A 16,528-nucleotide genomic window follows, 5' to 3' on the forward strand; every position below is an offset into this window, starting at 1 on the left:
GAGGTTATACTGAGGGTTGAAGTACAAGCCATCAATGCTGGAGTATAAGGAGTGAACTCTGATCCTATATTATCCTTGGATTCTGGTGCTTGGGGTGAGAGGAACCGAGCAAAAGTCGTAGCATCTACCTCTCAGCAGAAACTTATAGTGTTTAATAACTTATAAATTATGGAACAGGTGATCATTTTCTTGGAACATCACAAAGCACTTTCTGCCCAATACATCAATCAAAAGAACACTTTCCTTATCTTCATATTTAGGCATGAAATATTTTATGTCCACTTGGGGAGAAATGAATCCACATCCTCTGTCTCTAGGTACATTACTATCCACTGAGCCATGATGACATCGTTCTGTGTTAGATCTTGCCTAGAATAGATGCGACATTTGCTACTTTTCCAGACAATTCTGTTATATTGGTTCATATGATTCTCTCAACCAGTTCCAGCAAGTAAAAAAGCAGCCACATGCACAACATGCTAAGGAACTCAGCAGGTTGGGCAACATCCGTGGAAACAAGCAGTCAACGTTTCGGGCCGAGACCCTTCATCAGGACTGAAGAAGGAAGGGGCAGAGGCCCTATAAAGAAGGTGGGGGGAGGGTGGGAAGGAGAAGGCTGGTAGGTTCCAGGTAAAAAACCAGTAAGGGGAAAGATAAAGGGGTGGGGGAGGGGAAGCAGGGAAGTGATACGCAGGAAAGGTGAAGGAGGAATAGGGGAAAACACAATGGGTAGTAGAAGGAGGCAGAACCATGAGGGAGGTGATAGGCAGCTGGAGGAGGGGACAGAGTGTAACTGGGATGGGGGAAGGAAGGGGGAGGAATTACCTGAAGTTGGAGAATTCAATGTTCATGCCAAGGGGCTGGAGACTACCCAGACGGTATATGAGGTGTTGCTCCTCCAACCTGAGTTTGGCCTCATCATGGCAGTAGAGGAGGCCACGTATGGATATATCCGAATGGGAATGTGAAGCAGAGTTGAAGTGGGTGGCAACCGGGAGATCCTGTCTGTTGTGGCGGATGGAGCGGAGGTGCTCGATGAAGCAGTACCCCAATCTGCGTCAGGTCTCACCGACGTAGAGCAGGCCGCACCAAGAGCACCGGATGCAATAGATGACCCCAACAGACTCACAAGTGAAGTGTTGCCTCACCAGGAAGGTCTGTTTGGGGGCCTAAAAAAAGTGTTACCTGCAATTTGAGAGGTCTTGCTGTGCACAGGTTAGCAGCTACTTTTTCCAATAGAGCACAAAGACTTCAAGGCACTTCAGAAATACTTTATTGACTATGAAATGTATTGATGGATGATATGTGAATCCGTTCTAATATTTGTTTCTATACATCTGGTGTCACCATTAGAGACATATGTGATCAGATCAGTAACAGAATATAGAACACAGAACACAACAGCACAATACAGGCCCTTCAGCCGCAGGTGTTCTGACAACCTTTTAACCTACTCTAAGATTAATCTAAGAGCAGGCTAAACGGTTGGCACAACATTCTGGACCAACCTTTTAAGACCAATTGCAACAAAATAAGTAAATCATGGTCATAAAATTAACCACTAATTAAACTTTAATTTTGTTTTTTTTAAAAAATCATTACTTTTGGAAATAGCATAAAACCCTAGAATTTCAGGCAGACTTAGATACCTTTGGCAGGAATAACAATTTGCTGAGCCCATGATGGAGGCATCTCAAAAATCTTTTCCACTTCTTTCTCATCCTGGAACAGAGAATTTAATGATATAAGACTGTGATGATTTTAATCCTTATGCACAAATTCACTCTTTAGCTGTGAACTATGTTTTTCGCTCTACACAAATAAACATTACAGGTATTTGAATATCAATGGACAGTAATACAGCAATGTATCCCTGCTTCAGGAAGGTAGAAGAAAGGGGAAAGGCTTTTGACAACAAGAAAACGTAAAACTGAAGACCAAGAGAACACGAATTAATAGAAAACAACAAGAAATTTATTTTAAATTCTATAGTTTGTACTGACTCTCAAAAAGCATTTGAACAGGTGAAGTTCTTGCCTTGGTGTGAGATGGTTGGTCAATGCAGGGAGAATCAGCAAACACTGTCAATCCAACATGGTGAGTGCTAGCATTGCAGCTCCTAAATTAAAAGATTTTGAGTATCAAACCCCATCCATGAAACCCTGGTAGTATTAAGACCAATTTAGCAGGTCTTTAAACACTGGGTTAATATGTGGTAAGATGATAGTGTCCAATACACATCTGTGACCATCACCCCTACAACTAGGCATGCTATGTTGGCGCTGGTAGCATAGCACTTGCAAGCTGCTCCCAACATATTCTCAAACTGTGCATGTTTTGCGACGTAAATGACGCATTTCACTGCATGTTTCGATGTAGTGTACATGTAACAGGTAAAGCTCATCTTTTTAAAAATCTCTTCATCTAGTTCATTCTTGTGATAGGATTTTGTGAGCCAGATGAATGTCCTGCCTGTAAATAGAAATTATCTGGTGCATAGAAGCCTGTAGAGCGACAGAAAGAGATAGTTGCTTCACACGCCACCAGACATATTTGGTATAAAGAGAAGATACTGAGTTCAGAGGCAGGTGAAAAAAATACATGATAACACAATTTAAAGCAACCCTGTTTCCTTTTTTGATGGAAATTATTTTTCATGAATCTAATTTTCTACTTTTTTTAAAAAGCCATACATTGTTCTCTTGACAATCAAACTGACAAAAACAAATACTTAGAGGAACTTAAGATGAAATTCAATCCCTAATCTTTGTTTAGCCAATGATATCTGGAGATTCATTTATTAATTCTATGTAAAGAGTTATTGTAATGCATGCCTTAGATTTTGGAAAATCCATGACAGTCTGCATGAATTACTTACAGCCACCTCATAATGACTTGAATGCCTTAATGTCTTGCTGCGTATAGACCTACAATGAGTTATAAAGTCCCAGTATATATTTCATCTCTATTTAACTGTCAGGATCCTATTATAGGACCTATTTGGTCTTCATACTGCTTCCAATACTGTTAAAATATTGAGTTTTAATGTAACTTGTTTTCCCATACTTGTAACAATTTCTGTTAGTTACCCTAAACAAGGAGTGCCGCAATGCAGACATCACCATCTGAGTGGTGCCACAAAAACAATCTCTTACTCAATGTTAGCAAGATTAAGGAATTGACTATTGACTTTGGGAGGAAGAAACTGAAGGTCCATCAGCCAGTTCTCATCAGGGGATCCTTGGAATTCTCATTTCAGTGGATCTGTCCTGGCCCAGCACGTAAGTGTAAATACAAAGAAAGCACAGCAGCGCCTCTACTTCCTTAGCACTTTGTGAATATTTGGCACGAGATCTAAAATTTTGACATACTTTTATAGATGTGTGGTTGAGAGTATATTAACTAGCTACATCACAGCCTGGTATGGAAATACCAATGTTCTTGTATAGAAAATCCTACAAAAAGTAGTAGATATACTTAGTCCATCACTGGTAAAGCTCTCTCCATCATTAAGCACAACTATAAGGAGTGCTGTCGCAGGAAAGCAGCATGATAATCAGGGACCACCACCTTCTAGGTCGTGCTGTCTTCTTGTTGCTGTCATCAGGAAGAAGGTACAGGAGCTTCGGGACTCACACCACCATGTTCAGGAACTGTTATTACCCTTCAACCATCAGACTCTTGAACAAAAAGGGATAACTTCACTCAACTTCATTTGCCCCATCACTGAACTGTTCCCCCAGCATATGGACTCGCTTTCAGAGATTCTTCATCTCATGCTCTTGATATTTATTTATTAATATTATTATTTATTCTTTCTCAGCCCAAGCTGGTAAAACCTGAGTTTTGGGCATAGCCAAGCACGCTCATTTGTCAATTGCTAGGAACTTTCTAGCTATTCTAGTGGTGTCTACTATCATGGCTTTCTGAAGATTTATATAGATATTACTGTGTAGCCCTAATTGTTAGTGCTATTGTGTAGTGATTTTGGGATTGACACCAGTTGTAGATATTATTATCAGGACAATGTGAACCTTGTTCATGTTCCAAAGTCTTTCAATTTCCTCTTTTAATTCAGCATATTTCTGGTGCTTTTCACTCCTTGATTTCTGTAAGTTATGTGTGTTCGGAATGTCTATATCTATCAAATAAGTTGTTCTTGCTTGTTTATCCTATAATATCCAAATGGTTATTATAGATTGTCCTATCTGTAATAACTGATCAGTCATAATATAATTTGTGATATCCTGATTCTAAAACTGGATGAGGCTTGTATTTATAGTAAGGTGTAATTTCATTTACAAGTTTGTGTTTTAAAGCAAGATTTTGATGAATGATGTTTACCACTTGATTAGGCCTGTGTAAGTAATCAGACTGTAGTAAACTGCTACAGGATCCTGTGATGTGTTGGATTGTTTGTTTTTTTTCAGCATTTTCTACATTGATCAGCTTGAATTTGTTGATCTTTTATTATGTATTTTTGATAATTGTTTGTGTTAACCACCTGGTCATGTAATGCTACAAGGAACCCTTCTGTTTCTGGGAAAAGGTCTCTAACTCTGAGCCAGGCGTTCGACACTTCTTTGTCGACATCTAGTCTGCCCAGATCATAGGGGTGTCTTCCATGGAGGGTCATGCTCTTCCACTAGTTAACTTTTTCTTCAATAGTGATAATGTCTTCATTTTTTTGGGGGTTGTGTTCTCATTTAAGTTTAGTGGTGTATACTTCTTATCAGAATTGCATATGCTTGTGTGGAGTGCTGATTCATGTTTTTGTTGATGAAAGTATATCCTTAGAAGTTTTATCTAACTGTTGTGTAGATTTTTAATGTCTGTTATTAATCTTCCCCCTTCTGTCCTAGGTAGTGTTAATCTAAGCACATTCAAATGTACATAATGTTTTCTGAAATTTGTCATTTCAGTCCTTATCTTTCTTTGTAAATTTTCCAGATCAGTTTCGGACCAAGAAGCTATGCCAAGAGAATACATTGATATAGGTATAGCAGAAGTGTTTATTGCCTTTGTTATATTTTTACCATTGAGCTCTATCTGGCAGATTTTCTTAAGCCTTGAAGTAAATTCTGTCAAGTTTTTTTTCCTTTATCGCAATATGATCTATTTTCTTTCCTTGTTGGTATCTCAGATACTAATGAAACCCCTCTTTTATCGGGCGTCTCTAGAGAAGCAGTTCGTTAGCCCCTCACTAACAGCCACCAGACTCAGCGATGAGAAAACAACCATACTTCTAGGTTCAATATGACTTGGGCCCCAACAAACCCAGGAAGTTGGGATATCTTGCCCACCTGAACCCCGATCCGTGTGAACTACTGCTCCCATGCAATTGTCTGTGGGCAAAAAATAACAGACCGTACACTACATACAATTATAAAGAAAGTACATTTACAAATGTCAGCTTTATCAAGCAGTAAGAAAAAGAAAAGGAAAAAAATAAAAAGGGCCCATTACAGTTAACCCAGTCTATAAGTTGGAGCTCATGTTGAAGTTGTCTTTAACTCATGCGCTGGACCCACAGTCTGCATGAAAGCACACACCACCTTCTGCAAGTTGCTCGAAATCCACCTCAAACAAACAGGAGTATTGGTCCTTTCTCCTTGAAGTCATTCATTTGCACCAAGCATCTTGTGCAACAAGGACAACATCCTCAGCCATCTTCCCTCCTGTCCTCTTCCAATGCCTGACAAAAAGACCTCGATCCACACTAGTGTCTGTCAGAAAAACCATTCCGCTCAGCGTTCTCTAGAACCTTCTCCAATTCCACCATCCTGATTGGCTGAAACAACATTCCTAAGTTGAACAACATAGCTCCTCATCTTTAGCTCAAACCCAAACATGCTAAAAGCAGAATAGACTGCTCTTACAGAACTGCTAAAATGAAATATCTACAGCATAGCAGTAAAAATCTTAACCAAGCCACTACACTTACGTTTCATATCCATCCATCGATTATATTATATCCTGCTGCTCTGTTTTATATTCTATTAGCTCTATTGCACTTTCTTTATGTTTAATGTTTTGCATTTATTCAGTCCAAGTTCATGTTTATATTTTTTGAAAATAGTTCTACTACTTGAATTAATTGCTTTAGCTTAACTGATGAAGGGGCATATAATTTCAAATCATCCATGTATAGAGGGTGTGTTAAGGTATAGCTCATTTCACTGTTTCCGATTTGATACCCAGTTTTCATCTGATTCAGTAAGTAGAGAGCGAGGCAGAACCATAGTGAGCTTAGTTACCATGGAAAATGCCTCAGTTTATTTTGATAATGGTGGTTGCTCTTGTTCGGTAGTCAATATAGCAACACGAAAGATTTCTGCTTTTCTGATGGGCTTGATTTAGACTTACGGAATCTATAACCAGTTGTTCTTTACATCCTTTCATATCCTCACAGCATCCCTTCTGTTCTTCTGTAAATATATTGTGGTTATCTAAGTGATTGGTGATTAGTTGCGAGATACATGATGTTATAATTTTATATAGTTTGTAAACAAGTAATAGGAGAATAGTTTAACAGATCTTTTGTGATTTCCCCTTCAGGTTAAAGATCTGTTTTACCTTCTGTCAAAAATTCAGGCACTTTTTCAGGATTTTTAAGAAAACTGTTGACATGCATTATTCAGTACGGATGAAGGCAAGTAAGTTTTTTATAACAATAATTGTGAATATTATCACACCCAGTACTTTTCCAGCTGTGGGTACTTTTTATAACCTCTTTTGGCATATCCGTTGTAACTTCAGGTATTTACATTTCTTCAATTGTGTGTGTGTGTGTGTGTGTGTGTGTGTGTGTGTGTGTGTGTGTGTGTGTGTGTGTGTTCTTTTTCCTCCCTGTTCCAGGTTGCTTCTTGATTGTGCATCACCCTGTTTGACCAGATATTAGATCAAAAGTTCATTATCCCTTGTTTGTTGGTAATTCCTTATTTCCTGGCATTTACATATTACTATTTGATTATCTATGGTTTTATATTGCTTTATTTATACTCTGTTCTTGGTTAGTGCAACTGTAACGAAAACCAATTTCCCTCGGGATCAATAAAGTACGACTATGACTATGACTATTCTATGCTAAGGTTGGTGACATTTTGGTTGGCTGAATTTAATTTTAATGTCCGATATAAACCTTTTTCATTATTTCTGAATGGATAATCCTGTTTTATTTGTCTGACGCATTTCACGAAAGTATTCACCCTCCTTGGAAGTTTTCATGTTTTATTGTTTTACAACATTGAATCACAGTGGATTTAATTTGGCCTTTTTGACACTGATCAACAGAAAAAAGACTCTTTTGTGTCAAAAATAAGACAGATCTCTACAAAGAGATCTACATTAATTACAAATATAAAACACAAAATAATTGATGGCATAAGTATTGACCCCCTTTAGTATGACACACCAAGTCATCACTGGTGCAGCCAATTGGTTTTAGAAGTCACATAATTAGTTAAAAGGAATCACCCTGTGCAGTGAAGATGTTTCAATTGATAATAATATAAATACACCTGTATCTGGAAGTTCCAATTGCTGGTGAGTCAGTATCCTGACAAAAACTACACCATGAAGACAAAAGAAAAGAACACTCCAAGCAACTCCGTGAAAAGGTTATTGAAAAGCACAAGTCAGGAGATGGATACAAGAAATTTCCAAGTCACTGAAATGGAAAAAATATGGCACAACTGTAAATCTGCCTAGAGCAGGCCGTCCTCAAAAACTGAGTGACCGTGCAAGAAGGGGATTAGTGAGGGAGGCCACCAAGAGACCTATGAGAACTCTGGAGGAGTTACAAGCTTCAGAGGCCGGGATGGGGAAAACTCTGCATACAACTGTTGCCCAGGTGTTTCACCAGTCACAGCTTTATGGGAGACTGGCAAAGAGAACGCCACTGTTGAAAAAAAACTCATGAAATCTCAGCTGGAGTTTGCCAGAAAGCATATGGGAGACTCTGAAGTCAGCTGGAAGAAGGTCTGATAAAAGCAAAATTAAGCTTTTTGGCCATCAGACTAAATGGTTAATTTGGTGTAAGCCAAAATTCGCATATCATCAGAAATATACCATCCCTACAGTGAAGCATGGTAATGGCTGCGTCATGCTGTGGGGATGCTTCACTGCAGCAGGCCCTGGAAGGCTTGTGAAGGTAGAAGGTAAAACAAATGCAGCAAAACACAGGGAAATCCTGGAGGAAAACTTGATGCAGTCTGCAAGAAAACTGCAATTTGGGAGAAGAGTTATTTTCCAACAAGGCAATGACCCCAAACATAAAACCAAAGCTACACAGAAATGGTTTAAAAACAACAAAGTTAATGTCCTGGAGTGGCCTAATCAGAGTCCAGACCTCAATCCAATTGAGAATTTGTGGCTGGACTTGAAAAGGGCTGTTCCCTCATGATCCCCATGAAACCTGATAGAGCATGAGCAGTTTTGTTAAGAAGAATGGGGAAAAATTGCAGAGTCCAGATGTGCATAGCTGATAGAGACCTATCCACACAGGCTCAAGGCTGTGATTGCTGCCAAAGGTGCACATACTGAATACGTTCTTGAAGGGAGTGATACTTTAGCAATCAATTATTTTGTATTTATATTTGTAATTAATTTAGATCACTTTGTAGAGATCTGTTTTCACTTTAACACAAAGGAGTCTTTTTCTGTTGATCAGTGTCAAAAAAGCCAAATTAAATCCACTGTGATTCAATGTTGTAAAACAATAAAACATGAAAACTTCTGGGGCGGGGGGTAGTAAATACCTTTTACAGGCGTTTAGTCTGGCTTTGAATGCACCAAGCTTTTGTTTTAGCGTACCTATAAACTCTACAGTGCTTTTGTTAGGCTGATTGTATCTTGTATGAACCTTATATTTCCTTATCTTTTGTCTTTCTCATTTTTATACTCCATTAGGCAGGCTATTTCTACTCTTAAGGTTTCAATTTTTTTTTTAATCTCTTCGCCCATTTCAGTATTCTCATTTCATTACTCAGTTTTGAGTTCCTATTAATGAATGCCTCTATTTTGGAGCCAATGCACTGCCCTGCTGTTAATACTGCACATTATGTTATTGTGTTATTATTATTATTTTTTTCTCTTGCTTTTTGTACTTGCACAGTTTGTTATCTTTTGCACATTGATTGTCTACGCTATTGGGTGTGGTCTTTCACTGATTCTATTCTGGTATATGTACTTTCATAATAGACTTACTTTGAAAATGGACAAGGACAGATGATAGAATAGAAGACTTATCACTTGCAGGTTCTATTCCAAGTTACAAACCATCCTGATCTGGAAATATATCACCATTCCTCCACTGTTACTGGGTCTAGATCCTGGAACTCCCTCTTCAGTATGGCTGTGGAAGGATCTTCACCAGAAAGATTGCAATGGGTCAAGAAGACTCACCATCACATTGACCATTCTGTTTTCCTCCAATGACTTTCCTCTGCTAAGTAACTCCAGGGTAGGACGGTCTTTGTCTGTTTCCAATCTTATATGTTTGCAAACAATCAGCCTGCAGACATTTGGTAATAGTAGGATCTGATTTAATGGACAAGCAATCAGCTTGTATACACTGTCTGGACTCAGATATAAAGAATAGCCATTCTGATGAGAACCAGTGTGCTCTTATCATGTCAAAATGAATCCATTTCATCAGCACCTTCAGATTAGAAAGGGCAGTCCTTGGTCTCTAGACTAAAAACATTGTGAAATCAAATTAACTTATGTTGTGTATTATGAAATAATAATCAGATCTTACATCATCCTCCGCCTCCTCTAGAAGAGAGTCAAATGAATTAGGCATAACAATTTCTTGATTTTCAGACGGCAGCATGTACTCCCATCTTACAGGGTCAGCAAGGTCAAAAATTACATCCTGAAATACAAAGCATAACTGTATTCGTTATTGTTCACAGAAAGAGCAATCACTTGTGAGGACTTTCCCGAGGAGTTCTCAACCTCTGCTGTGGCACATTACACTGAGGGAGAAGGTTGTGAGAAACAACTTTTCTCCATGGGATCTGAGTGTACAGCCTCAGAATAAAGGGATGCCCCTTTAAAAGTGAAATGAGGAGGAATTTCTTCCGCTTTGTGGAATTCATTGCAACTGAGAATGGCGAAGACCAAGTTATTGTGTGTCTTAAAGACAGAAAATGACTAGTAACAGAGAAGCAGATGAGAAATATCATGGGAGAGCATGTCTGATGGCTGAATGGCCTAGTTCTGTTCTTACATCTTATAGTCTTATGATCTATTTGTTGAGTTGATGAGTAGTTCTGCACATTGGGGTAGGATCAGGAAGAATTCTTCACCCTGTCTAAACCTCCAGTATTGTTTTTCACCAATACTTTCTGGGAATCAGAATACACTGGTTAATCCAAATTATGTTCATTTACAAACACTTAAAATTATTTTTAAAACATTTGAATGAACTGCAATGTGAATCAAATGAGACAGCAACTGTAAAGAAGAAGAGGCCTATATTGGAGTGATTAAATTTGGTAGCAGTTTGGATAGACTTAAGTATTAAAAGAGTAAAGTGAATAATTTGTCATTGGAATAGCCAAATGTAGATGTCGTAAAGCACAAGTGCTACACCTGTCCCTCCTCTCTTGCCACCATTCAAGGCCCCAAACAGTCCTTCCAAGTGAGGCAACACTTCACTTGTGAGTCTGTTGGGGTCTTCTATTGCATCCGGTGCTCCCGGTGCGGCCTCCTCTACATCAGTGAAACCCGACGCAGATTGGGGGACCGCTTCATCGAGCACCTCCGCTCCGTCCGCCAAAACAGACAGGATCTCCCAGTACCCACCCACTTCAAATCTGCATCCCACTCCCATTCAGATATGTCCATACGTGGCCTCCTCTACTGCCATGATGAGGCTCTCAGGTTGGAGGAGCAACACCTCATATACCGTCTAGGTAGTCTCCAGCCCCTTGGTATGAACATAGAATTCTCCAACTTCTGGTAATTCCCTCCCCCTCCCTTCCCCTATCCCTATGTCACTCTGCCCCCTCCCCCAGCTGCCTATCACCTCCCTCATGGTTCCGCCTCTTTCTACTACCCATTGTGTTTTCCCCTATTCTTTCTTCACCTTTCCTGCCTATCACCTCCCTGCCTCCCCTCCCCCACCCCTTTATCTTTCCCCTTACTGGTTTTTCATCTGGAATCTAACCAGCCTTCTCCTTCCCACTCTCCGCCCACTTTCTTTATAGGGCCTCTGCCCCTTCCCTCTACAATCCTGATGAAGGGTTCCAGCCCGAAATGTCAACCGATCTTTTCCACGGATGCTGCCCGACCTGCTGAGTTCCTCCAGGGTGTTGTGAGTGTCGTAAAGGCATAGATGTGAGTTTCAATGGCAAAGGAGCTAAGCTGGTATGGAGCTAGGTAATATTGCCTATATGGAAATACGTGGTCTTAATAACAGATGGATTAGGTGAAGATCACTCAGTATTAAATATGACCTCAAGTTTACGAATAACCTGGTACAAACTGAAACATTTGTCACGAGAAAGACAAAACTAGTACCTTCAAAATGGAGTTAGTGACAAGTACCCAAGATAATGATTTTAATCTTCTAATATTGAGGATACATGTACAAACTGTCAAAAATTCTAGAAGCTAAAAAGGAGTACCTTGATACCATATTTGCAGTCCTGCATATTCACCCAGTAGTTCTTATGGTTCCAGACGCTTTCAATCCCCAAGAATCGTTCATTAGTAGTTTCATAGCTTTTTCCTGAGAAAGGGTCAATGAAGAAATTCTCTGGGACTTCTCTTTTGCCTGCAAGCACTAGAACCCAACAGTGGACCCGCAGACCGTACATGCTATCGCGTGCACCTTTCATCTTCAGCTAAAAGAGGAGGAGATACATCATTCGTATTTGCCTTCTTATTAAATGCTTCCCTTTTGCCTTCACTGTGGTCAATAACAAACAGCAAAATATCCACAAGTACAGGTACTACAAAACTGGAGACAGAGAAAATTTAAATGTCTTTCATAGATTCTGTTACGGTTATTATTCTCTTATTGATTTATTGAGCATGCCTGCAAGAAAATGAATCTTGGGGTTGTATTTGGTGCCATCTGTGTACTTTGATAACAAGTTTATTTTGAACTTTACATTCCTTAGATGCAGTACAAGACCATAAGAGCAGAATTATGCCATCAGGCCCATCAAGTCTACTCTGCCATTCAATCTTGGCTGATTTATTATACCTCTCACCTCCATTCTCTTGCCTTCTCCCTGTGACCTATGATGTCCTGATTAATTAAGAACCTATCAACCTCCACCTTAAATATACCCAGTGACTTGGCCTACACAGCCATCTGTGACAATGAATTCAATAGATTCACCGCTCTCTGGCTAAATAAATTACTCCTTACTTCTATTCTAAATTGGTGCCACTGAATTCTGAGGCCGTTCCTCCTGGTTCTAGACTCTGCCACTATAGGAAACATCCTCTCCACATCCACTCTATCTAGGCCTTACAATATTCCATAACTTTTAATGAGATTTCTTCTTCATTCTTCTAAACTCTGGTGAGTACAGGCTTAGAGACATCAGATGTTCCTGCCCATCCCCGTTATCTGTCCTTCTGCAGACACCCTGGCTTCCCCAATAATACCCTGCCCCTCCACCTACTGTATCTTCATATCGTCTGCAAACTTGGCCACAAAGCCATCATCCAAATGATTGACTTAGAACATGAAAAAAAGCAACCCCAAAAACAACCCCTGCGATCACCACTAGTCATTAGCAGCCAACCAGAAAAGACCCCCTTTATTCCCACACTTTGCTTCCTGCAACTCGGCCGATCTTTTTTCCATGCTAGCACCTTTCTTGTAATACCATGGGCTCTTACTTTGTTAAGCAGCCTCATAGGTGGGCCCTCATGAAAGACTTTCTTAAAACCGAAATAAACAACATCCACTGACTCTTTTTTGTCTAACCTGCTTGTTGTTTCCTCAAAGAATTCCAAAAGATTTGTTAGGCAAGATTTCCTCTTAAGGAAACCATGCTGACTTTGGCCTCTTTTATCATGTGCCTCCAAGTACACTGAAACTTCATTCTTAATAATAGACTCCAACATCTTTCCAAACACTGAAGTCAGGCTAACTGGCCTATAATTTCCTCTCTTCTGCCTCCCTTCCTTCTTAAAGTGTGATGTAACATTTGAAATTTTCCAGTCCTCAGAAACCATTACAGAATCTAATGATTCTTGAAAGATCATTACTAATACCTCCACAATCTCTTCAACTACCTTATTCAGAACGCTGGAGTGTAGTCCATGTGGTCCAGGCAACTTGTCTACCTTCAGACTTCAGCTTCCCAAGTACCTTCTCCTTAGTAATAGCAATGACACTCACTTCTGCCCCCTGACACTCTCACAGTTCTGGCATTCTGCTGACATCTTCCACAGTGAAGAATGATGCAAAATACTTATTCAGTTCGTCCACTATTTCTTTGTCCCCAACAATGACATCTCCAATGTCATTTTCCAGCTTTCCAATACCCACTCTCGTCTTTCTTTTACTATTTATATATCTGGGAAAACATTTTGTATCCTCTTATACTGTTGCTAGTTTACCTTCATGTTTCATCTTTTCCATTATTATGGCTTTTCAAAATTGCCTTCTGTTGGTTTTTAAAAACTTCCCAATCCTTTAACTTCCCAATAGTTTTTGATGTATTATATGCCCCTGCTTTAGCTTTTATGTTGCTTGACATCCTCCCTTTAGAATACTACTTCATCTTTTCGATGTATCTTTCCTGCGCCATCAGAATTTCCCCCAGAAACACCAGCCATTGCTGTTCTATCGTCATTGCTGCTAGTGTTCCCTTTCAATCAACTTTGGCCAGCTCCTTTCTCATACCTCTGCAATTCCTTTTAATTGACTGTAATACAGATACATAGAATTTTAGCTTCTCCTTCACAAACTGCAAAGCAAATTCTATCATATTATGATCACTGTCTCCTCAGAGTTCCTTTGCCTTAAACTCCCTGGTCAAATCTGGGTCATCACATAACACCAATCCAGAAATGCCATTTTCCTAGTGAACTCAACCATAAGCTCCTCTAAAAAGCCATTTTGTGGCCTTCTGCAAATTTCCTCTCTTAGGGTTGAGCGCCAACCCGATGTTCCCAATCTACCTGCATATTGAAATCCCCCATGATTACCACAACATTGACCTTTTTGCAAGCATCTTCTACCTCCTGTTGTAATTTATAACCCATATCCTGGCTATTGTTCCGAGGCTTGTATATAATTCCCACCATGGTCTTTTTCCCCTTGCAATTTCTTAACATGAATTTGACATCTTCCAATCCTATGTCACCTTTTTCTAAAGATTCAATTTTATTTTTTAACTAATAAAGCCTCCCCACCATCTCTGCCTTCCTGCCTATCCTTTTGATACAATATGTAGCCTTGGATGTTAAGCTCCCACCTATGATCTTCTTTAGCCACAACTTAGCAATGCCCACAACATTATACCTGCCAGTCTCTAACTGCGCCACAAGATCATCTGCCTAAATTCAGTATACCATGTACAGTTAAATATTACTCCTTCAGTCCTGTATGCCTCACCCTTCTCTGATTCTGGTCCCCTGTTACAATTTAACTCATTCCACCGACTGCAATTTTGCCCGATCATCTGCCTGTCCTTCCTCCCGGGCCTTGCCGCCTTGACTCTGCCTCGCCTCTGCTAAGCCACATCGACCCGCCTCCATGTCTGCTCCAGTAAAGGACAAACATTGGCTCAATCCCCATTCTCGGGCCCAGAACCCGCCACCTCAATTCAGCCCGTACATGCCTCTCCTCAAGTGTCCTGCAGCTTTGGTTCACACCACAAAAACACCAGGGCATACAGGTGGTTCAAAAGCTCAACTCCAAAAAGGAAGTTACAGGATATTGATTGCAGTGATCGTATCAGTGAAAAAATGTGATTAATACAGTAATATATCGTTTTGCTACCAGCAAGTTGTCACTGTGCTTCACCAACACCATCTTAAATCGGAATCTTAAATCACCATCTTACCCTCACTGGCACAAGGCACAGGCAGCAATCCATAGGTTTCTACCAGGAGGTCCTGCTTTTCAGTTTTTTACCTAGCTCGCTATGTTCGCAAATCATTAATGTGCATGAGACCCAAGGCCCTGTGCACTATGTCTGTCCTCTAGTGGCTCTGCCTCTTTTTTTTAATTCACTCAAGTACCGTGGGCTTCACAGCTGGAATTTGATAGCCCATCCCTAGTTGCCCTTGAGGAGGTGGTGGTAAGCTGTCATCTGAATAGCTTAGAAGATAGCTATACCCCCAATACTGTAAGAGAGAGAGTTCTAGGATTTTGACCCAGAAAAAGTGGTGGAATGGCGAGATTCCAGTCAGGATGGTGTGCGGCTTGGTAGACAATTTCCAGTTGGTGGTGTTCCCACAGTTTTATTGCTCTTCACCTTCTAATCGTTAGAGGTTGTGGGTTTGGAAGGTGATGTCCAAAGAGTCTCGGGGAGCTGCTGCAGTACATGGTACAAACTGCTGCTAATGTACATCAGTAGAGGAGTGAATGAACGATTGTGAATGTGGTATCTGTAGTGGGCTAATATGTCCTGTATGGTGTCAAGCTTCGTGGGTTTGTCGAAGATGCATTCATCTGGGCAAGTATTCTATCACACTTTTGAGCTGAGCCTTGCGGATGCTTCATAATGAGTGGGGCATTTAAATATTCAGCAATATGAAAAATAGTAAGTGCCACTTTGGTAGAGTAGAGGTCAGTTTTGGGGTGGCAACTGAGGTGATTGGGGCTAATTTAGTTTCTAGACCTGATGCTGGTCTGAGTTGGCTTTAAGAAGATAATATCTATTTTCATTTTAATAATAACTGATACATAGAAAAGAAAAAAAGTAACAAGACTCACGTTTGACATTTCCTCCAAATCTCTTTGTTTCTTTTCCTCTTCTGCTATTTTCTCTGCCTGTTTACGAGCCTCCTGGTTTAATTCAAATTTGCTCTGTAACACTCGGACTGGTTTCACTGCGTATTTCTTCATGGGTGGAATTACTTCTTCCTTTTTATCCTTTTTAAAGAAGTAAAAAACTTTGAGGCGAAAATGTTGACATGATTTACTGCTAAATTTATTATTTTTGTCATCATTTTCCCTATTTCTCTTCCCCACGTTGGTTCTGCTAACCCATAAGCAACACATCCATAATCAAAGGCAGATCTGACTAAAGTAATATATATTTGTTTAAGTGACCTACTCACACACCAACCACACACAACTAAGCACCTGAGCACATTAAGGGCTTTTTTACATTTCTCTAGAATGTTATTCACATGCACCTTCATGTTAGATTTATATCCATCCACATACTGAGAAACTTTACCACTGACTTTTGTTTAAGAGATTTATCGTACAATTTGAGGTCAATTGCGGGTGTAATGTTCTTCTTAGAAAAACAAATACCTTGACTCTTTGCAACAGAAAACTTAAACCCTCAGCGACGTCCCCATTCCTCTACTACAT

General features: G+C 39.9%; 1 protein-coding gene across 1 annotated transcript in view; it reads right to left on the minus strand.

Annotated features, from left to right (window-relative positions):
* The window catches only part of ccdc135 (coiled-coil domain containing 135), a 99,065-nt gene that overhangs the window by 40,068 nt on the left and 42,469 nt on the right, over positions 1–16,528 (minus strand). The window contains exons 6-9 of the mRNA XM_072264897.1: positions 15,920–16,078; positions 11,637–11,855; positions 9,761–9,877; positions 1,650–1,722 (exon numbers count right to left, since the gene is read on the minus strand). Coding sequence (XP_072120998.1) covers positions 1,650–1,722; positions 9,761–9,877; positions 11,637–11,855; positions 15,920–16,078 — 568 coding nt within the window. The remainder of the gene's footprint in view (positions 1–1,649; positions 1,723–9,760; positions 9,878–11,636; positions 11,856–15,919; positions 16,079–16,528) is intronic.

Source organism: Mobula birostris, chromosome 1, assembly GCF_030028105.1.
Source record: "Mobula birostris isolate sMobBir1 chromosome 1, sMobBir1.hap1, whole genome shotgun sequence".
Lineage (NCBI taxonomy): Eukaryota > Metazoa > Chordata > Chondrichthyes > Myliobatiformes > Myliobatidae > Mobula > Mobula birostris.